The sequence below is a fragment of the Pristis pectinata genome, chromosome 3 (assembly GCF_009764475.1).
Source record: "Pristis pectinata isolate sPriPec2 chromosome 3, sPriPec2.1.pri, whole genome shotgun sequence".
Lineage (NCBI taxonomy): Eukaryota > Metazoa > Chordata > Chondrichthyes > Rhinopristiformes > Pristidae > Pristis > Pristis pectinata.
The window spans coordinates 35,824,763-35,849,322 of record NC_067407.1 but is presented as its reverse complement, the minus strand read 5'-3'; the positions used below and the strand labels follow the sequence as shown (position 1 = coordinate 35,849,322).

The 24,560-nt window shown below is 40.4% G+C and overlaps 1 protein-coding gene across 5 annotated transcripts in view; it reads left to right on the top strand.

Annotated features, from left to right (window-relative positions):
• Positions 1-24,560, top strand: part of fggy (FGGY carbohydrate kinase domain containing) — a 175,191-nt gene that overhangs the window by 124,963 nt on the left and 25,668 nt on the right. For 4 of the 5 annotated variants that reach the window (XM_052011828.1, XM_052011823.1, XM_052011826.1 and 1 more), the window contains one exon: positions 20,188-20,282. The exons of the other annotated variant lie outside the window; for it this stretch is intronic. In XM_052011828.1, coding sequence (XP_051867788.1) covers positions 20,188-20,282 — 95 coding nt within the window. The remainder of the gene's footprint in view (positions 1-20,187; positions 20,283-24,560) is intronic. 5 annotated transcript variants of the gene reach the window in all.

Below are 24,560 nucleotides of genomic sequence, written 5' to 3'. Positions count from 1 at the left end.
AGATTGAAGCCATTGCCAGTGGACTCCACAAACTCCATTCCCTAGCTGTCAAACTTCTCCACGGTAATGGTCTGAACGTGACTCCATGTTTTACAAACTTGTCATTTTGACCCAAAGGTATGCTTGGGATCACATATTCACACCTTGAAAAATCACCTCCTCTACAGTGTTCTATTCCACCTCTGTTGGAAAACCTCTTTGTTCCATTAGCAGCATTTAAAAGGCACTAGGACAGGAATGTGGATAGGAAAGCTTTAGAGAGAGATGGGCCAAATGCAGGCAAATGGCACTAGCTTAGATGTGAATCTTGGTTGGCATGGACCAGCTGGGCCGAAGTGCCGGTTTCCATGCTGTATGACTGCCCCAGGTAATCTGGTTCTGAAACACTCATCATTGTCTCATTAACATTAAGTCAATTTAAAGATTTTCTTCCTTGTTTCCAAATCCCTCCATAGCTTCACCCCTTCTTTTCTCCTGCAGACATACTTATGCTCCTCCATTTTTGGTCTCTTGATCATCTCCAAATTTAATCACTGCGCATCTAGCAGCTCTGCTTTCAACTGCCAAAGCCCTAAGCCCTTGAATTTCCTTGAAAAGTACTCTACTTCACAAACCCTCTTTCTTCCTTCAAGGCACTTAAATTTCTTCCTTTAAATTGTACCTCTTTGGCCAAGCTTTGACTCATCCCCTCCAATATCTTATTTGGCTCAGTGTCATTTTCTTATGATAAGTCTTATGTGAACCACTTTGGGATGTTTTACTAGGGTAAAACTGATGAATAAGTATGTTGTTTTTGTAATTGTTTTTAGATCTTTCCTGTTTGGTTTATCATTTTACACGTGTTTGGTGCCTGCTAGAACTCTTTAAAGTTGCTCCAATCTTTAGGCAGTGTGGTAGATCCTGAAGGACTTTGACCTGTGCAAACCATTTGATCCCAGACTTGGGTACACAAGTAGGGATTCTCCTTGGAATGCAGCGTGACTAAGAAAACAAGCAGAAGCAACACAGCAGAGCAAATTGGAAGAAGGAGAAGGAGAAGAAAGGCATTCAGCTGTGGGAGATATCCACACATGAGGCTGGAAAATGAATTTAGAGAAAATCCATTTGTCCTTTTTAATGTATAAATAGACCAAAAAGCATTTTGGGCATGGTTTGCCATATTTACTTACATTTCCTCATGAAGTCCCCCCATTATGAAATTGGAATGATACTTCCTGTCGTAATTCACTCTGATGGCAGTCATTTCCCCATCATATGTTGCACATGTAATCATGCCATCAACATGCGCAATGCATGTTATTTAATTAATGGCAGAAGTTGGATCAAAAATATCATGATTTGCAACATGTGTTATTCACATGTCGTTAAACAAAGAGCTTGTCCCAGGAGACCCATGTATCATAAACCCCACCCCCACCCCCATTTCTCATCAGCACTGTCAAAAGTGCAAATGTGGCATTGTTCTTGTCTGTCCAACAAACAGAATTGTTGTGCAAATGACCATTAGCAAAGTGGTTTATGTGTGAAACATATAGGTTGGCTTTTAACATCTCTTAAAATTCACAAATCCCGATGACACTTTGTTAAAGCAAGGGTGTCTTAATTTCTTGATTTCTTTGGATCACTTCTGATTTGGCATTTAACCTTGTACACCACTATAATTACTATTATCCGCAGCTATTATCTGCCAAATCTGCCTGCTATTCCAGGATCATTCTGGAATGCAAGGATAACATGGATTATTTTCTCCACTGCAGCCTGTCTTCTTTAATCCCTCTCCACTTTGTCCTCCAGTCTCACCCACACATTGAGCACACCAACACTGGATGCAATTCAATTCCTTGGCAACAGTGTACAGAAAGCATTTCTTCTACTTGAATCTTAATAAGAAACAGTGAGTTAAATGTCTGTGTTTCAGTGTAGATATCCTTTCTGAAATCTGCCCCCTTGAATGAGGCTCACATTCCCATGGTGTGTCAGGATCACTGTGGAATGACTTTTATCTGTCAAGGTGCTTCCAGGCTGGAGTCCAACCTCAATCAAGAAGAGTTCAGTATATCTCACTCTCTCTTGCCATAGAAGGTGAACAGAATGAACACACTGCAACAAGAGCATTATTTTGCTTATCCTTTGGGCAGGGTGCACTTGACTGCACACATGTTGTTTTGCGAATGCACTGTGTCAGCTCTGAGATGCACTGCAAGCTGATGGGATTGCACTCCGTCAAGGTCCATCTGCTGTGTAATCAGTCGTGGGCCCCAAATCATGCAGGTCCATGTCCAGTGTCCTGGTACCTCTAATCACAGTTTCACTTTGCAGTAGTGTGTTGTGTCATCTGCATTTGATTTACCATGACAATCCAAAAGGTAGTTAAGCAACAGGGTTATCTGCAAAAGTGGCTTGGGTGTACAACCAGCACATAGAGAAAGCCATGCTGCCGTACACCCCAATGGTGTGCCGAAATAACTCACCTTTGCTAGGAATCATGGTGATCTTCCGTTTGCTGCCCAACTCTCATTATAGAGCAGGGTCCTTACCACCAACTACAGAGTGGATAACTGAGAATCAGGAGGAGAGAGTTAATTTCTATAGTCTGGGATAAGCTTACCTGAGAAAGACTCATCCAACAATAATAACAGGAAATACAACCATTCACTAACCACAGTACAACTTACCTTTCCTTCTTCATTCAGCTGCTGATCACTATGCCACCCTGTAGTATGAAAGGCCAGGGGTCAGATGGCAGTGACAACACTACTGACCCCCATGGTCAGATGATAGCATTGCCTATCGGGTTGGAAGCTACACCACTGTCAATCAAGGGTCCGGTTCCACCCCACCCATCAAGAGCATACCTAAGGATTGGCTTGTAACTCACCTTTGTTCTTGACCCTGAATCATTGGCTTGTTTGAATTACCTGAACGGGCTCCACCCAGCTACAGCCCTATAAAAGATGGTACACGTGGGCAGTTTGCTCTCTTTTCCGATTGCTGCCAGCGTCGAGACCACAGGTGAGAGGGTGCACTTCCACAGGGGTCTAGGAGTGTCCTAAGTAGATTCCCAGTAGTGTAGAGCTGTTGTTTGTCCAGATTCAGGGGGTTCAGACAACGTATTTTTTCATTCCCTGATTGTACTAGTTCGTTGCGTGTGCATGCGTGTTTGTGTGTGAGCTTGTGTGCACTTCACCTCTGTTGCGACTCCCCCCACGTTTCACGATCACCCGAGTGCGAGTGTGCATTTGTTCCTTCTCACTCTGTTCCCGCGTCTCTTGGTAAATAAAATTCTCCTATTTGAAGTACAAAGGCTGTGTGTCCAGATACCTCTACCTTGAAGATTCAAAAGAACCTTTCTCATAACACACCCACTTCATAACAACAAACAGGAAAGCCAGAGTAAATCTAAGCATACCATAATAATAGAGAAATCAACTAACACTCCCTCAGTACTTGTCTTTCATGTGCCTCTGCCAGTCTCAGTGCTGCTATGCAGTATAAAACCAGTAACTGCAGCATGGCTGGTTGAAAGGTGCTGACCTTCAAAGGTGGTGGGGTGGGGGGAGTGGGGTGACTGTAGAGGTCTTGGAGGATGACTGAAGAATTCTGGAGCTGAGTGGCAGTGATGGGAGGTATTTTTGTGGACTGCCACTGTCAGTCCATGATTTGTTTTTCCATGCATGAATGGAGAACCAATGTGATATTTTGGTTAAGGCTTACAACAGGTTAAACTATTATCACCAGTTTCTTGGAGTTAGGGATGATCACATAAACAAAATGTTTTAGAGATGGTAAAATAATGTGATGAGTTGGCATTTATGCCAACAGCTTTGACTCCATTTGCTGAAGTTTTTTTGAATAGCAGTATAAACTTTTATCAAGCATCCACACATTCCAAATAACCTATAATGCCACTAACTGACATTAAGTGTGTTTTTGTTGTATTTAGAGAACAAATTAAGTACGTCAATGATATTAACCTTTTATTATTGTTTCACCTCAAAAATATGTTCTTAATATGTTTGTTCACACATTTACTGAGAAGATCTATTCCTTCTTTGACTATACCTGGGTATTTCCTTGGAGATGCTCCCATTCTGCCATCATAACTAGGCCAGATAAGCTTATACATGTAAACTTGCTTTTCCATGGTACTTCCAGCCCTGGCCCTACACACATCTCTGGAACATCAAGGCAGTAAAGACACCTACGTTAAACTATTTTTTATTGACTACAGCTCCGCCTTCAATACTATAATTCCAAGCAAGCTCATCACCAAACTCTATCCTGGCCTGTCCTAGTCCAACCACGTAGACGCCATGGCCAAGAAAACTCAACAGTGCCTCTACTTCCTCAGGAGGCTAAAGAAATTGGGCATGTCCCCATTGACAATCACAACTTTTATCGATGCACCATAGAAAGCATCCTATCTGGATGCATCACGGCTTGGTATGGCAACTGCTCTGCCCAGGACCACAAGAAACTGCAGAGAGTTGTGGACACAGCCCAGTGCATCACGGAAACCAGCCTCTCTCCCATATACCGGCTCGCGGCCTTGGTGAAGCAGCCAGCATAATCAAGGACCACACCCACCCGGGTCATTCTCTCTTCTCTCCTTTCCCATCAGGCAGAAGATACAGGAGCCTGAGGGCACGTACCACCAGGCTCAAGGACAGCTTCGATCCCATGGTGATAAGACTATTGAACGGTTCCTTTATATGATGAGATGGACTCTTGACTTCACAATCTACCTTGTTTGACCTTGCACCTTATTGTCTACCTGCACGGCACTTCCCTGTAGCTGTGACACTTTACTCTGTACTCTGTTATTGTTTTTACCTGTACTACCTCAATGCACTCTGTACCAACTCAATGTATCTGCACTGTGTAATGAATTGATCTGTACGAATGGTATGCAAGACAAGTTTTTCACTGTACCTCGGTACAAGTGACAATAATAAACCAATCTCAATCCCAAAGTATATGAGAAGTAGAGGCAGGATTGGCCATTTGGCCCCATTCAATAAGATCATGGCTGAACTTCATATACCTCAGCACTATTTTCCTGCACTAACCCCATATTCCCTTTATCAAATTTATCAGTCTCTGTCTTGAATATATTGAGTGACTGAGAGTTGATACTTCCAAAGCTTCACTACCCTCTAGATAAATAATTTGAGTCATAGAGTCATACAGCATGGAAATAGGCCCTACGGCCCAACTGGTCCACGCTATCCAAGATGCCCATATAAGCTAGTCCAATTTGCCTGCATTTAGCCCATATTCCTCTCAACGTTTCCTATCCATGTACCCATCCAAGTGTCTTTTAAATGTTATTAATTTACCTGCCTCAGCTGCTTCCCCTGGCAGACCACCCTCTGGTTGAAAAAGTTGCCCTTCAGGTTCCTGTTAAATCTCTCTTCTCTTACCTTGAACTTATGCCCTCTAGTTCTTGATTCCCCAACCCTGGAAAAAAGACTGTGTGCGTTCACCCTATTTATGCCCCTCATGATTTTATACACCTCAGTCTCCTACACTCCAAGGAATAAAGTCCTAGACTGCCCAACCTCTCCCTGTAACTCAGGCCCTTGAGTCCTGGCAACATTTTTGTAAATCTTCTTTGCACTCTTTTCAGCTTAATGACATCTTTCCTATAACAGGGTAACCAAATCTGTACATAATACTCCAGGTGTGGCCTCACCAACGTCTTGTACAACTGCAATATAACATTCCAACTTTTATACTTAATGCCCATACTAATGAAGGCCAGCATGTGAAAAAAAACCTTCTGTCACTTTCAGGGAACCATGGACTTGTACTCCTCAGTCCCTCTGTCCTGCAACACTCTATAGAGGCCTATGATTCGCTGTGAAAGACCTACCCTGATTTGTCTTCCCAAAATGCAACACCTCACAGTTATCTGAATTAAACTTAGCTAAGTGGGCCATTCCTCAGTCCACATACCTAGCTGATCAAGATCCCTCTGAAATTGCTGAACCATCTTCATTGTCCTTGATACCACCTATTATAGTGGCATCTGCAATTTCTTCTCATCATTTTCATGAATGAGCAATCCCTGCTTTAAGCCCTGGTTCCAGAGTTGCCAGCCAGGGGAAATACATCTCCACATCTCTCACATCAAGTCCCGTGAGAATTTTCTATGTTTCAGTAAGATCGTCCCTCATTCTTTAAAACTGAAGAGATTACAGGCACAATCTGCTTAATCTCTCTTCGTACAACAAACCTTCCATCCCAAGAGGTACTTGCATTAGAGTGGAAACAGTTCTGAGGAATGTCTTGATCAATGTTGCTATTTTCCATATCAGCTCAGCTTTGAGTGAGATGGCTGAGGATTTTTCTCCATCATGATTATTATTAAATAGCTGAATTAAGAAACTGTAATTTTCATTTTTCCACCACATGCAGTTTTTTTCTTTTTCTTAAAGTGTGCAATTTATGCTAATTTTACAATTACTTCATTTGATATTGTTTGTTTTTGTTGAAACTATAGTACTGAATTGTTAGAGGTGTTGACATCACATCAAGGCCTCATGATGATCTTGAGGACATATAACAGAAGTTATATTGATGCTATTCCTTGATACTTGTAATATAGGATGTAAAGGTGATGATCATTAATCATTGTGCATCACAATCTATATTCTATCTGCCTTGCCCTTCCTCTTTGCCCCCATCCTCCCATTTCCCCCAGACAAACAATTGACAACTTGCTCCTTCTTTCTGTTTGCATCAGGACTGGCCACTTTTAGCTGCCATCCCTCTTTCCATCTGTCCTTCATTTGTATATTCTGGCCTGCTGGGCAGTCTGCTTTTGCCTGACTATGCAACAATACTGAGACTTCAGCACATTGGCAACACATTTCACAGACAAAGGAGCTTACAACAGCTTGTTTAATGGCTTCATTATTTGACCCTACTACAGACATTTCCTTTCTTCCACCCATTGCTCTCCCCAATCTTCCCTGCTACCTGGACTAACTTTTTTTTCACTTTCTCAGTTCTGACGAAGGGTCCCAGACCTGAAATGTTACAGATTTTTTTTACAGATGCTGAGTTTTTCTAGCATTTTCTATTTTTGTAACTGATATTCCTGGTCTGCACGTCTGACTACAGTGCACAACGTCTTGATACTTGGCTCCTTCTCATCACCTTTACGTTCTATATTACAAGTATCAAGGAACAGCATCAATATAACTTATGTTATATGTCCTCAAGATGACCCAGAGGTCATCATGAGGCCTTGATGTGATGTCACCACCTCTAACAATTCAGTACTATAGTTTCAACATAAACAATGTGCTCAAACCCAGAGCAGGGTTTGAACTTAGACTTACTGATTCGATGCTGACCATCAATGAACTAAACTAACAGTAAACATTTTCAGCTATGTTGAAACAACAATTAATCCATTAATATGATGATTAAAAAAATTGATTCAGTGCTGTACTTGATGGAGTTCTTCTATGTTATGGGCAGTGAGCCACACAGTGCATCTAATTTCATAAAGTATATCAGGCTCTCTTGACTGGATGTGTGTTGTCCACTAAGCCAATTAAAGTTCCCAAAAATATAATTAGACATCAACTATAATAAAGATGCAACATCTGAAATGCACTTTTACTGATTGATTCATTTAGCTATTGGCTCAGAGAGCTGCCTTTACTCACTGCACCAAATTCAGGAAAAAAAAGGGGTCTAATGCCCTTCTTGTTCCTTCCTCATCACTTGCGCAGAAGTTTTGAAATCTGGAGCTGGATCTGTACCTGTAGTTGATGCAGGCCTGTGTGTCTCCTGAAAGATTTATGATGTCTGCAACTGGGTTCCTGCTTCCTTCTCTGCTTTCCAGCATAAAGTGCAGCTGGGGGATGCCGTGTCCCAGGGAAAACCAAGGGCCAGGAAATTCATCCCTCAGGTAGAACTATAGAAGGACTCCATTCAGCCCATTCTGCCTGCAGCAGCTCTTTGAAAGTGTTCTCCCCAGAGATTGTATAAAGCATTTCATTTTGGGGATCTTGGTTATTGTCTTCCAGTTCCTACTGTGTCGCTTCCCTTCTCATATCCATGTGTTGTTCACAAATGCATTCTGTTGTTTTGATGCATTATAATTCAGCTGATTAATCACAAAGGAAATCACAGTCAGTTCTTAAAGACCCATTTTCCTTGGTGGACTAAATGTTTCCCTTGCAAGGCTATTGTATAGTGTGTCTCTGATATGAGAATTCTTCTTAGTATTTCCCGCAGATTTTGGAATAGGATATGAATGATCATAATAATGTGTCAGTCAGTCAGTGTACTCCATGGATAATAATTAAAAAGAATGAAAAGGATACTTTCACTTATATAGTATTTTTCCTTTTTGGGTACCCAAATCATATGGGAATGAGAATTTTTGAATTGTAGTCACTGCTGTAAAGTTGGAAATAAAACAAGCAGTTTGTGCACTGCAAACTCCCTTGTATAGCAATCTGATCCTGGCCAGATGATCTTTTTTATTGTTGTTGATTAACACGGTATATTTTACTTCCACCTGAGAAAGGAGTTCCAGTTTAATGTTTCATCTGAAAGACAGCAGCTCTGGCAATGCAGCACTCTATCCATACTGCCATGGAGTGTAATCTTGCACAGTTTAACAGGGCCAGAATATAATACCCCATATATAAAGCTAATAATTTCGGATGCAGGACATTATAGAACTCTGAACATTTCTGAAGCCAGACCTAGAAAATAAAGACACATACACTTCTATCAGTTCCTGTCAAGATACCATTGCTTTGAATTTTTACAGTAATGTGCCTCTCAAAGAGGCATAATGCATTATTTGCCAAATCTCTCACTGTATCACGTTGGCCCACAATGAAAGGGGAGTGCATTACCCGACTACCAGAATATGTTCTCTTCCCACATCCTTGATCCTTTAGAATAACCTCCAACCCCTTTAATCTCTCACCCTTCCCCCACACCCCACACCTACCACTTCTCCAGTGATCTCCTTAAAGCTGCCCCATTTTGAACCCTCAATTCCTAAATGTCCCTATTTATTTCCACCATGTAGTTTTGTGCTGGAAACCATAGAAGTTATTTGGCATGTGGTGATATTCTAAATTAATTTTCTTTATAACAATTGGCCCTTCCCAATTTCTTTTTGCACTAGGTATCCCACTATTCAATAATAAGTGCAAGGGGCTACCACTCAGAGAACCAAGAATCAGAGCTGTATGATATAGTTCTTCTATAGGACCGAAGCACATGCCAGACTCTAGACATTCTCTTGGAGGACCATGCTAGTGGAACAGGACAGACCCTATCAGGCTGTCCAGGATCATAGAATTATGGGCTATTTCAGCCCACCTCACCCATGCCGACCATGATGCCTATCTATGCTAATCCCATTTGCCTGCATTAGGCCTGGATCCTTTTACACTTTTCCTGTCCAAGTACCTGTTCAAATGCCTTTTAAATGTTGTAATTGTATCTGCCTCCACCACCTCCTTTGACAGCTCATTCCAAATAACCACCACCCTCCATGTGAAAAAACTTAGCCCTCGGATCTCCTTTAAATTTCTCTCCTCACACCTTAAACCTGTGCCCTCTGGTTCTAGACTCCGCTGCCTTGGGAAAAAAAATTCTGACTAAATATCCTATTGATGCCCCCACAACTTTATAAACCTTCATAAGGCCACCCGTCAGGCTCCTACATTCCAGTGAGAATAAACCCAGCCTATCCAGTCTCCCCTTATAACTACAGCTCTCCATTCCAGGCAACACCCTGGTGAATCTCTTCTGTACTCTCCCTATTGCTACCACATCCTTTCTATAGTATGGTGACCAGAACTGGATACAATACTGTAAGTTTGGCCTGACCAATGTTTTGTACAGCTGCAATCTGACATCCCAACCCTTGTACTTATTCCTTGGCCAATGAAGGCAAGCATGCCAAATGCCGCCTTCACTATCCTATTCATCTGTGTCACCATTTTCAGGGAACTATGAACTTGCACCCCATGAATACATCAGGTTCCTACTAGTTATATGTCCTACCAGAATTTGACTTCCCAAAGTGCATTACCTCACACTTATCTGGATTAAATTCCATCTGCCATTGCTCTGCCCGACTTTCCAGCTGATCTATGCCCCACTGTATCCTTTGTTTTCTGTGACTCCACCAATTTCCACACCGTCTAGAAACTTACTATTCAGATCACCTGCATTCACACCCAGGTCATTTATATATATTACAAATAATAAACATCTCAGCATCAATCCCTGCAGTACACTACTTGTTATACAGTTCTGGTCAGAAAAACACCCATCCACCACAACCCTCTGCCTCCTATCTAGTTTGTCAATAAACTTTGGAACCAATATGCCTTAACCTTCTGGGCCAGCCTACTCTGCGGGATCTTGTCAAAAACCTTACTGAAGTGCATGTAAACTATGTCTACTGCACTGGCTTCATCGATTTTCTTTGTTACCTATTGAAAAAACTTGATCAGATTTGTGAGGAATCATCTTCGCTGCACAAAATCATACTGACTCCTCCTAGTCAATCCCTGCCTTTTCAAGTGAATATAAATCCTGCCCTTCAGTATTTTCTCCAACAACTTCCTTATCACTGATGTAAGGCTCACTGGCCTGTAGTTTCCAGGTTCATTTCATGCTGAGGTCACTTCATGACTCCTTTCTGCTCTCCTAATTTCCATCTTGTTCTCTCCTGTATCCCCTGTAAACCTCAAAGGACTCGGTTTTCTATACCTGATAGATGCTTTCTTCTTTTCACTGATCAAATCTTCAATATCCTTTGTTAACCAGGGTTCCTTGAACTTACCATCTTTGCTTCTTACCCTTACAGGACTCTTTTAAACGCTTTCCACCTACTGGATGTTGTTTTCCTCCCTAACCGTTGCTTCCAATCTACTTAATCTACTTATGCCAAGTCCAGTCTTGTACTATCGAAACCTGCCTTCCCCCAGTTTTGGATCCTAAGTTGAGAACCAACATTATCTTTTTCCAGGACAACCTTGAAGCTTACATTTTATTGTCACTGTTCTCAAATGGTTCCTCCACAGACTCTTCTATCACTTTTCTATCGTCATTTCCTAAGATAAGGTCCTTCAAAACCTAGTTGGTTTAATAGGTGAATTTAATGTCTATCTATATATATAAATTTTCATCATGATCATGTCATAACAAGATACAGCAACTATAAGTACAATATTTAGCAGATGTGTATTGTGCTGCCACAGAATTCCCATTTTATCAGGATCAGTATTATGCTACCATATAATCTGTATAATTATTATTGGGAACATCATGAAAAATAAACTTTTTTTATCCAGGGTATTGGCAGAGAGAGTGGAAACTGTGTAGCATGCTTGAAATGCACTGTCAGCCCTGCAGGGAGGCTTAGGCTTGTCTTTGCATGTGGCTTTTATCAGATTGTTTGTAAAAAGATCTCTCACAACACCCCTGTCTATCATTTATCATGTGCTGCAGATTCATTTCGGATGTAAGCTGTTTAAGCAGTAAACCATATAAGTACTCTGCTCTGGGTCAATGATAAAATTATTCAATCATTGGCATAAAAGGAATATTTTAACTGCAATTTACAATAAAGGAGCATTCTTTCTTTATTTTGCTGGGCATATGATCAACAGGTGGGAGCACGGTGGGAAATTTGGGGTGCTCTTTTACTTTAAGAATACAGTGCAGTGGGACTGATCTGAATTTTCCTCTACCCCAAGAGAATTTATCTGTGCCTTTTATCCCATTGTCAGGATTGGTTTCATTTATGCTGGTAAGGAACACAGGAGGGAAAAAGATTTTTGGCTTTGATATATAGAGGCTAGTTTTAAGCAATATATGGTAACAGATTAACTTGTTTCTGATGGTTATATGGAATCAATTTATTCTTTGTTCTACTTTGTCTTTTAAATTTGCCAAAATTCTAGGTGGGTTTGACTTCCATTACCTCTAATTTTATTTAGCATACTTTAGGCATGGTAAATAGTAAAAGTTGTAAGCAGGGAGCGATGTGATATGCCAACTTTCTAAACCGTGGAATGGTGGAAGGTGGATTAATAAGGGCGTTCCCCCACACCAGGGAGTAAAGAGCAAAATGCAAGCCAAATATTTTATAGAGCAAGGGAAAATCAGACCGCCTTCTACCTTCCATGCAGGGTTCCTTGGTTAAAGCCTGGGTCTAAGTTTGACTCTGCCAATGAATGCTAGATGACTGGTGAAGGGACAGAGATGTAAAAGTAGCTTCAAACAAGAAATATCATACCAAAAGTTGCAGCGAGATTTTGAAAATGTGTCATCTTGAGATGATTAAACAGTTGTTTGTAATCAGGATTTTTGAAACATTGTTGGAAACCCTACCTCACTGCATCAAAAATTTGCATTTACATGGCACCTGTTTCACAGAAGCATAGTCGCACAAAAATGGATGCTAAGAGAAAGGAGTGACAGTAGGAATAGTGACTAAAACCTCAAAAGACAAGATTGAGATGGTGAGATAGAACCTGCAAGAACAGAGACATCAGGGAGAGCAATAGGACCAGAGAATGTTGCAGAAAAAATAGGAGCAAAACCATAAATGGATTTGCACAGAAGTTGAGAAATTTGCATTTGAAGCACTGAAGGACTAGAAGCCAATGTGGTACAGGGTTTCATAGTTGAGCAAAATTTGATAATGTATAAAATGCTAATGTCAAAATTTTGTTTGATCTGGTTTGTTGATGGTGAAGGGTAGAAAGCATAGATGAAAGTTTTTGCAGGTTGAGGCAAGTAACTTTACTGAGATGAAAGATGGTGTTGTTTGTGATGAAGAAGATGTGGAGACTGAAGCTTAAGCTCAAATCGGGCATCAAAATTGTGAATTGTCTGTTCTGAACCTGAGAGACTGGCCTAAGCTGGACATGGAATTGATGATGAAAGTACAGATGATGGCGGACTTCAAAAATGATGGAACCTAAATCTTAAAGTCTCAAAAATGGACTGCAAAGAGTAATTAACTGTACCCTGCCCTATTGATTATAAAGCAGGCAACAAGGCAATTCAAGAATTTGAAGATCCAGCCGACACTAAACCCACTGCTTGTTAGCTGTGTCAGCTGGATACATCAGCAGGCAGCTAATATCCTCAGTGCCTAGCTCCAGTTGAAGCAGATGCACAATTATTAAAGCTTGCTTGCATCTCTTCTGATTTTGATTCTTAAACCATTGTGCCTGGAGCAGGTACTGGTAGTTGTGAAGGAGATGAATCTAACCTGAGAAAAAAATGAAGGGTGACACAACCTGGGATAAAGTGGGGGTCCAAGGTTTTCAGATGCACCACTAGAGGCCAGGGTAGAAGAGGTGAAAAGCAGGCGACATATCATCCCTTGCCATGGGGTCAAGAGCTCTTCCAAACACAGGTTCAAAATGCAGTGGGGGCAGATGGATTCTGAGTCATGCCAGGACTCAAGACCTGAAGGCAATATAACTCTGCAAGGTGCAATAATCTTTTGCCAGTGGTCAAGGTCAATTAATGCATCTTTAAGGACCATATCTCACCAGCTGCAATACTAGCTTCAGACACTGTTCAATTCACCACTCTCCTAGCACTCACCTACCAACATTCTATCAGTCCCGAATGATATTTAACATTTCTATGCTGCACATACTTAGCACTATGGAAGGCTCACACCCACATCACAGGTTGTACACATTGCCAGTTTTCCTACCATGACAACTGCATCACCCAAACAGATTGTACAACTCTCAGCAGTACAGTTCCATCCATTTTGGAGGATAAGATGGTGCACAACCGAAGGCAGCAGGAGCTAACTGGTGGGGTCATTTGCACTTGCATGTCTCAACCCTGAAGAAGTCACTGTGCTGGCGATGATAGGAATGGCCATTGCTAACGCTATCTCCACCCTTAGGACTGAAACTATAAAAGATGACAGTGTCATCAAATTAAATCCTCCTTCTCACATCCCACCCCACCTCAGCCCACACACTCTGCTGACTTACAAGCCACAGATTGTGTAACCAATCACCTCCTACTTCTCCCTGCTGGCTTCGTCATCCTTATATCTCATCCCTTTTTCATTTTAGACACCCAGGAATTGCAGCCTGTTCTATTTGCCCTCTGTTCATTTTCCCAATCACCTGTATTCCAAGAGGAATGTTTGTTAATGTATCCATGTTGTGAGCAACTGGCTTAAGCAAACGCTGTGAAATCAGCAAATAGTCCAACATCATCTGCCACATCATTGCCTGTGAATCTTTGCAACATGAAAAATCATTAGAAAGCACCAAACACTTGCAGAATCTTAGCAACAGCAAGAGGAAATCCAGCAGCAAGGGGTTTAGAGTACAAAAGTAAGGAAGTCTTAAGCAATTATATAGTGCTTCAGTGAGACAACTGGAAAACTGTGACCTTTTCAGTCTCTATGTCAGAGGAAGGATAAATTTATCTCACAGTCAAAGTTTATTGTCATATGCACAAGTATATGAAAGCACAGGTAAAAAACTTACTTGCAGTGGTATCACAGGTACATAGCATTGGAAACACAACATTCACAAGAAAAACATAAATTATACAAGAAAGAACACAAAACAAAAAAAAGTCAGTGTAGAATGATTGGATTGTACTTTGGGGGGAAAATAGAGAAAGACTGGTCACTATGTACTGGAGTTTAAAAGAATGAGCAATGATCATAAGAGATTCTGAGAGGGATTGGCAGGATAAATGCTGAGAGATGGAGAATCTGGAGTTAGGAACTGTAATCCTAGGATAGAGGAATTGCCCTTTAGGACTGGGATGAGGAGAAATTTTGTTGTTTGGAGAATTGTAAATCTTTGAAGACCTCTTCCATAGTGTGTCTTGGATGCTAAGTCGTTGAGTCTATTCAAGGCTGAGATCAATAGATGTTTTTGACTCAGAAAATCAAACAGTAAGGGGATCAGGTGGGAAGGTAAAGTTGATGTGGAGGATTTTATTCAATGGTGAAGCAGGCTCTTGGGCAAAATGGCCTACATCTTTTCATAGGTACTTAATCCTAAATAGCAAACAAAACTTATAATGAAAGCAGAAAATACTCGAAATATTCAACAGGTTAGTGGAGAGAGAAACAGGTTAACATTTCAGAACATTTTAGTCAGGACTGGAAAAATGACTGAAAAATGTGTGTTTAAGTTGCATGGAAAGGCAAGGATTGGAGTGGACAAAGAGACGATCCAATGATAGGAGATCAAGGTTGTCCAGGTGACACAACTCACGATTATTTTCAGTGATATCTAGTTTGTCATTGCTGATCTGTTTGCAGGAATGTCCATAGAGGGAGAGGAATGAGGGCAGCTCAGAAGCTAAAACAAACAGTAACAAAATACGGGAACCATGAGATGCAGAACACAGCAGTTGCTGGCAATCTGAAATAAAGATAAAACTGGAAAATCGGTAGATCAGCTATAATCTGTGGAGAGAGAAAAACTGAGTTAATGTTACAGATGGATGACCTTGCGTCAGAATTGACCAGTTCTGACACATACAGGGAAGCCTGTTTATCTGAAATTCTTGAATTTAATATTGAAATATTGAAATGCAAGAACTGCAGTGTGCCTAGATGGAAGATGCTGTTCTTGAGCCTATATTGGGTTTTGTTGGAACAGTGTAGGTAACCATAGAGAATGATCAGAGAAGGAGTTGGGTGTAGAATTAAAGTGAGGCAACTGAAAACTCAGGGTCACACTTGCAGACTGAACAGAAGTATTCTGCAATCTGTGTTTGAATTATCCTATTTCGAAGCGACCACATTATGAGCATTGAATGCAATTGGAAGAAGTACAAGTGAATTGGTGCTTCACTTGGAAGGACTGTTTGTGTCTCGGGGTGGCAGGAAGGAATAATGGCTGTGGTTGAAAAAGGAAATGGTTGATGGAGATGGAAGAACAAGAACTCAGTGAGGTAGATGTCATTTAGTAAGCCATAACAGTACCACCTTTGCTAGGAGATTTGATGACAATATTGAAGTTGATTCTTGATAAGTGGAGTGCTGCAAACTCAGAGAGAGGGAGATGAAAGTGAGTAAGACCCATGGAAAATTTGAGATGGTTAACATTGTGTCAGCAGATGATACATTTTTAATTGAAAAGCAAATAATTGCTGGTGCTGGAAATCTGAAATAAAAATCGAAAATGCTGTAAATGGGCAGCAAGTCAGGCAGCATCCATGAAGGGAGAAAAATACATTTTTGGTTGATGGCTTTTCTTCATAACAAGGCAGAATTAGAAAACAAGGATGAATTAAGTTTTAAAACCTGAAATGTTAGCTTTGTTTCACTCTCCACAGATTCTGGCTAACTTACTGAGTATTTCTGGTATTTTCTCTTTTTATTTCAGTCTTCCAGTATCTGCAGCATTTTGCTTTGGAATTACATTTCACTAGATTGCCTATGCAATTTTGCCCTTATCTTAATCTCACAATTATTCAAATTCTTAACTATCCCTTTGTCATTGCTAGACTTTACAACACCACTGGTCTGCTTGGTGGCTTCCTGTAAACTCTATCTTACCCTGAACTCAGTTGTCTGCAGCTTGTCCAATTGGCCCATCACTCTGATGCCATTGCATCACATTGGAAACACTCATTTCCTCAGGTATCGCCATGGTTTTAGCCACCACAAACCACTACACCAACTCTTTGTCTGTAGTTCTATTGTGCCTTATGAACCCTTTTGCATGTCAGATCTTTAGCTCTGGCCCCTTACACATTCCTTGCTTTTATCACAGCACTGGCAGTAGAGCCTTCATTCTCCAAGGCCTGACTATCTACTAGGCTCCACTTCTCACTGTCTTGAGTATCATTCTCAGAATCCATCCATTCAACTAAGCTTTTAGTTATCTATCCCATCAACTTCTTCTACAGCCTGTTGATGATTTCTGCCAACAACATTTATTTTTATACATAAAGCCACTGCATAAATGCAGATAGTTTGTTTTTGTTGTTGAGATAGAAATAGTTGGCAAAATGCAGAATCCACATGCCTGTGCAACAATGAAGAGTAAACACAAATGTTCCTATGAAAGCACAGAATAAGCAAAATTATGAACTATGTCAGTGAACGTATGCTCTGCTTTACTTTGAGGACCAGGTATCTTTAGAAGCTGTGGTTTGTACCAAAAAGTCAAATATTCATGTATGAAATCAAATAAACATTTGAGTTATGCTTGTTTCAGAAATTATAAATGTGTTCTTAGTCAATATGCTTGGTGATTTGCGATAATTCTGTATTGTGAGGGCACTTTAATAATGGGAGACCTTTTGCCTAGAAATTAGACATTACCTTTAAATGGTGTGCTAAATGAGTGCTGCATTTACACAGAAGATAGAACAATACAGCACAGCAGTAGGTCCTTTGGCCCACAATGTCTGTGCCATCCAAACTGATCCCATCTGCCTGTACATGGTCTGTATACCTCCATTCCCTGCCTGTTGATGTGCCTGTCTAAATGCCTCTTAAATGTTACTCATGCCAGTTGTGGAGACTCCATGTAATCACAAAATTAGTAAAGGTTACCTATAAAAAATTATTAGGATATTTTTTTTCCACTTTGACGTTGCATTAAAATAAGACTTGTAGGATTCCCAATGGGAGCTCTTCCAAGCTTCGGAACTGCTGTGTCAAGGCTACTAGGTCCCATGGGAAATGGGTCAGATCCTTTAGAAGCATCTCTTTGGCAGTTACATTATCTGAGGTAAAGTCTGTGATGGAGTTGAGGAAAAATCCACAGGAGAGAGAACGCTTATATTCAGACTGGACATCCATACACTTTTCCCCCACCCATGGTCATTGCCATTGATCCTTTCCTGTGCGGTGGATGGCCCTTACCATTGCAGGGCATGGGCTCATAAATCTGTCGGGAACACAGCGTGTTTGTATGCTGTGATTATAAGCAATAACCGCAATAATATCGGCTGCGGTGTCTTGGTCGAGGGCGCTCACCATGTAATAGTACTTGGTGTCATCCCTGGTGATCTGGCGAATCTGGAACTGGGCCTCGGCCTAGTCGAACCAGACACAGGGCCGGAGGGTCCAGAAGGTGGGCAGTTTAAGGGCTACTGCCTGTACCTCTTGTTGTGCAGACATTGTGGGTCCAAAAACGTTTGGGCCCATCAGGGTCACCAATGTAGTGGCTAGCTACACACTACAAAATGAAGACACAGAGTCGCTGGTTCGAAATCAGAAGTCGAAAAGAACGACAGGGGCGCGGTGCGCCTTTAGTATCCCAAAACTTCCCGCGCTACAGTCCCTGCGCTGACGTCACGCGCGGGTCACCTGACCTTCCCGCGCGCGGGCTTTCCTAGCCCGATGATGGGGAAGAAGGAGGGCCCCACGCCATCTTGGATTGGGGCCTCCGACAACGGTCGCGATGTTGGGAGCCGGTTCGATGCCGGTGCGGTGAGTCGCTACACAACAATATTTTTTTCAATGCAGAGAACAATCCTAATTCAGTCAGGCACATGCATAGGCCAACTCAGCAGTGGAGACAAAAGAGACTGCAGACGTAGCAATCTGGAGCAAAAAAAAATTAACTGCTGATGGAATTTAACGGGTCAAGCAGCATCTGTGGAGGCAGAGGGATGAACCTGATGTATGGGCTCAACCCGAAACATCAACCATCCCTCTGCCTCCACAGGTGCTACCTGACCTGCTGAGTTCCTCCAGCAGTTTGTATTTTGCTCCAAAACAGAAGTGTTACAGTTAATAACATCTATTTGTTAACTTTCTGACTGGTTTGCTCCTTGTTTTATTAGGAATATACAATACAAGTTGTAGGTTGCACAATCTTGCTTCAATTTCTGTCAGAAAGGCAGAAAGGACTGATGCACACATCAATGATGTCATAATGCTGCAGAAATGATGCCCTGTGCAAGAGTGGATTGAGACCAGGAGTGCTTAGTCCATTTTCCCAATGTGTAGGACTTTAACCAGAAATGAGTTGAAAAGATGTGCCGAACAAATTTTATGCATAATAACAGGCACATAGTTAGGTTCAATTTCTAGGCTGTTATGTTGTATCCCCATTGCCCTGCAGTGGATGATTGGCACAAAAATAAAAATGGCTTCATTTGCAGAGGTCCACTTGTTATACTGCCGAATTGTGAGTGCTTTCATTCACACGTTTGAATACAGTTATATTTACACTGACTTTTCATTTGCTTTGCTTCTATTTTTATAGATTTCTCATCTGCTAGGCATTCACTAGTTAGTGTTCAACATTTGAAAACAGCAGTGGCAGAATTAACGCCTTGAGCAGCACTTAAGATCAGTTCATTTGGATTACAATAATATTGGCTGGATTTTATGGGGAAATCCGAACAGTTCTGCATGGAACTACTGGAATTTCCTCTTGTAAATGGCAAAAGTTCTTGTTCTTTGCGTGTCTATGTGAATACTGGCAATTCCCCTTATGTGCTCCAAAGATGGAGTGCAAAGTTACAGCAGTTACTCTGGGGAATCCACTTAAAGATCCTGTACTTAGAATAGGTTAGAACTGGTTCAGGAAGTTCTCCTCCATTTATTTTCAATGGAGGAAGACTGCAAGATATTAAGGTATTAGTACTTTAACAATATTTTAATTTATTCAAGTACCTTTCAATATTTGTAGTGTTAAGTATTAAATGTTTTAGCTTTATATTTCCTTGCATTCAGTACTTCTGAATGCCAGAAACATCCAGAATCATTTATGCTCTTTTGACAGCCAGCCCTGTTAGAAGGCAAGGCTAAACTGGTTGTCAATGATATTATTTTCAGGATTTTCATGGGTGTGGTTTGTTTTAGCACCTCATGATCTTTATATTTCAAAAATAAACTTTATTCATAAAAATATATACAGGAAATACAATACAATTAGTGCACATCTTTCATTACATTCACTGTGTCTCACCTCGCAGTATCTTGCCACTGAGGTTACAGCTGAGAAGTTGGCATCAGGTATCCGCATTTGGGCAATGCAATCTTTTCTCATTAGGTTAGTAAACAGTGAGCAAATTTTGAGCTGATATGAATAATTTAATGTAATAATGCAAATATAGATTATGGTGAGGATTAATATAGGACATAGTTTCTTAAACTACTCTGATGCTGTATTGCATATAACACAGACATTAAAATATCTTATTTAGGTATGCCAATCGTCCTTGCCGAGGAGGTGGAGTCAGTTTTAGTGGGCGCTGCTATTCTGGGAGCCTATGCCTCAGGGGACTTTAAATCTATACAGGTATGGCTTTATTAGAAAATGTTGTTGTTCATTTAGTGTTGAAAATATTCCTGTTGATGGGTCTACCTGCATCATATTCACAACTATTCAATACCTCACAAAAGATCAGCGTTTAATGCCTTGATTTTCATTGCTGAACAGAGAACATGTTAAAAGTGAACTGTGTTTACCTGCCATCCTCATTGTTTCTTCTTAATGGTTATTAATTAAGGTTGTGAGAAGGGAATGCCCAGTGGACCAGTGTGTTCTAGTGAACTGTACCATAAAATGGGACAGCAGTGTGATGGGTTATTCTGCAGTTCCATCCACATTAAATTTCCAATCTCAGCAATGCATTGAGGTGCCAGTTGGAGTCAATGTTTCCCTAAAGGGAAGCCTGCAAGTCTAGCCAGCCTGGGTTATTCTAGTGCATTACCCAGCAGGCAGTGACACAGCAAAACACTTAACACAAGTGCCTGACGTACCATTGCACAGTTAGGTAATGGCTTACACTGTAAAGGAAAGAAAAGTACAATATTAAAAACAGAAGCATTTTGAAAATGTTACAAAAAACAAGGTGTTATATTTAAGTACTTTGGATAGTTATGACCTGCCAGAAAGAGGATTACCTCTTTTAAATAAGCTGAAAGGAATATTAGAGTGTGATGTTTTTCAAAAGGCAGAAAGAACAGAAGCCCCTTGTGCTTTTGCTGTTTACTGATACCTGACACCAGCTGACATCTGTTGCCCTTCTCTTCTGGTGGAAGCTTATGGCATTTAACATTTACACATGTCCACAGTGCAGAAGTGCATTGATATAAAATCCCAAAGATCATTATCATAAATGTAGCTTCTGCAGCCTGCCAGACTTGGCATAATCTGCAGATGCCACAGTTTATACCATGCTTGCTCACTGACTATAACATGATATCTCAGAAAAACAAAGAGTGCAATGTGATTCAATATCAGCCTTTGATTTAAAATACAAGCTCTTTGAAGGTCTTGGGAACATGTATATGCTATAAATTAAATATTCCAGATTTTTTCAGATTTTCATGAATTTCCCTAAAAATAGAAAGTAATTTGTAATGTTTTACAGCTGCTGTATAATACAAAGCATGCATATACAATGCTAGTTTGGAATATGCAGATATGCTACAATAGTTAGACCAAGAAAGCTGGGAATGGTGATTTACTTTCAGGTTTCTTTCCTTTTCTACTGAAAGTATGATAGCAGACAGTCCCAAAAATCATGCCATTCCTCCACAACTTGAAACAAATGGTGCTTATGTGTGAACCTGGGCAATAATTGTTGGTAGGGCATTCCATTAAGTAAGGATATCTTCACTCGTGCCATTTCCATGTGAGGGTTCATGGGGATGGGGGAGGTGTTTAGACATGGATCAAAAATGGGAACTGACTTTGCCCATCTATAGCCAACACTGATGAAGCCAATTACTGCTTGAGACCTTAATTAAAACATTAAAGCATTCAAACATGATCCTTTAATCTAGTGGAAAACAAATACTCCAACAAATAAAAATAATGTAACCTTTTTTGCAAAATTTGTATAAAAATACTTATGGAGGAAGAAAATCCATTACAACCACCTGTGTTAAAACTGGGCCGCACTGAGTGTGAAACCTGGACAAGAATATTGAGAGCACTGCTATGTTTCATGTACAGCAAAATACAGCTCAAGGTGACACACCTTTGGATATTTTCAATCCTGACACATAAAGCATTTTTCAATAACATTGGCAAGAAAAAAATATCTATGATTAGTGCTGAATGGCACCTGGTATGAACTAAACACCATTTAATAAGTGTAACCTATTATTTGGGTGGAGTACTGGTTCATACTAAGGACTATGAAAGGCTTCATCAAAACAGAGCTAAAGCTAGTCTGAGAAAAAGAAATAGCAGACTTAACAAAAAACAAACATCCTTTGACCTTGTACTGATTTCAGTGCAAACCGACACATAATAATCTTATTTTCTGTTTTCTTAACCTTTTCAGTATAAGGCAAGCCAAAACAGTGTGAAGGATTTCAAATTAATAGGAATTCCAGAAATTCTGAGACATGACTATATCTTAGTTTTAATGCTTGCTTTATCAGCCAGGGAATTTAAGTGTTAATTTTTGCTGAGGCTATATTTCTTTGCGCCGTACTGAGTAGTACACTCTCTGGTTCAATTGGTGGGACCTCCTGAACTCTTGCTGTGTCACTAGATCATTGTGTGAAAAGGACCATTGACACAGAGAAAAGATAGATTATGATTTTTTAATGAGAAAAGTACAGTGAACAGTGAGCAGGAGATGGAAGCTTGCCCCAATTTCTTTACATGAAGCTGCTTTCAGGATTCTTGCCCCTGTCCTGACTGTACTTCATTAGAGTGTCCTCTGGTATTTTTGGTAACCTACAGCCTTATTATTTACAAAGTATTGACATGTGTTGCATTTGCAACACAGAATCAGACCATTCAGCTAATTTAGTGCCCATCAGTGTTGATGCTCCACATAAGCTTTCTCCCACAGCTCTTCAACTCATTGTCAGTGATCCTTCAAATGGAGGATTATCTCCACCATGGCTCTCATTTCAATCTGATCCTAGAACCACTGGCAAGTGTTAATTTACCTTTTTCATTTCAGTTTTGAGGGAAATACTCTCTTCAAAGCAACTACCCATATAATGTAGGTTTTGGTGCCATTAAGATAAGTTAGTGGCCTGATCTTCCCAGTTCATGGTTATTTTCTTAAGGTATGCCTTCAGTGTGTCTTTGTAAGATTTCCTTTGGTCACGCTGAAAAACCTCTGGTTGTGAACCGAAAGTGCATGGCTTGTTTGGGGACTCGAGAGTGGAGCTTTCATACACAACTTCCAATCTAGTTGATTTTATACCTAAGTTTTACTTCCTCAATGCTTGTGACATTAGTTTTGGCCTCAGACAATTGTTAGTACAGTGTTCTTCCTACTTAGTTTGGAAGCTTTTTGGAAGCTTAATTTGGAAAAATAAATCACGTATTGTTTAGTTATATTATCTCAGATTGGTGGTGTTAGAGTTACAAAATATTGGCTGGAAAATCCAGAGAAATGCCAGCACTTGTGCAATTCACTCCATAATTGCCAGGAAGGTATGGACTTCCACCTGGATACAAAAGACCCAAGCCTCTTGACAGGTTCTCAGCACAGGTTTTCTGACTGTGCTATGATGTTGGATTCCTCTTGGAGTTCAATGGCTGACCACCAACTTCCTGCAATTTTCCAGCAATTACACTAGGGAATCTGCCTGTGGAACAGGTGCCAGGTTAACCATGGTGCATGTTCTGTGACTTCATTCATTTCCATGAAGAAGGGAAACTGCAAGCAAACAAGCTAAGTTTTAATTAACTTTTATTTGTTTGAATTAACTTGAATTAGTTAATTATTTTGGTGTTTTGCGGTATTTTTCAATGTTTAAACTTATTTATTTATTTTTGTGATTATGATAACTTTGAATAGTTTCTGAGTGTTTTGAATGTTTATTTATGGCAGCTGTCAAGGCATTCCTGTGGATAGGACTTGCGATAATGGCCAGAGGGCCCTGTACTGTTGGAGGCAATTGCTGCCGGAAAATCCACTCCAGCTAAATGTGGACCCAGAGGGCTCATTTGCTGCTGCCAGGGAATTCCTGACCAATATCTATAGATGATTGACTAGTTATACCAATTTAGTTTGTTCCCCTTGTCTGGACCAAATTTAACTCCAAGGTTAACTAAGGTTCCCAGTACAAATGATCGAAGTACCTTAGTGCTTGTCTGAATACTGGAGTTAGTCTTCAGACAGTGAAGTTTCTTGTCACCCTGAATGTCCTATTAATTATTGACCAAAGAAGGTGAATTAAATGCAGTTCCTGGAGATTGAGAAAATCTCAGTGTTCCAACTCAAGGCAAACTTCTGAAAGGTCCTGGCCTGTTGAATGTATTTGCTTAATTGATTAATTTATCAATTCTTAGGATTGTTAATGTTTAACATTAACAATTTGGGGAGAAAATTTGTCATATTACAATTGAATAGTATTAAGAAAGTAACAGAACATGGGGAAATGTGACAGAAAAGCACAAACACTTACACCAGGAGAAGAAAATAGATTGATTTGTGTTTTATTTGAACACTACTGGCAAGTCTACTGTACACTTGATGTTAATCTGTTTCATTTTTTTCTGCGAGATTGCTCAACCAGTAGACCTGTTTAGCTGTTATGCCTCCCTTTCCACTCCTTTAACTAATCAGTCACTCCTTCTGCCTAACCTTTTATT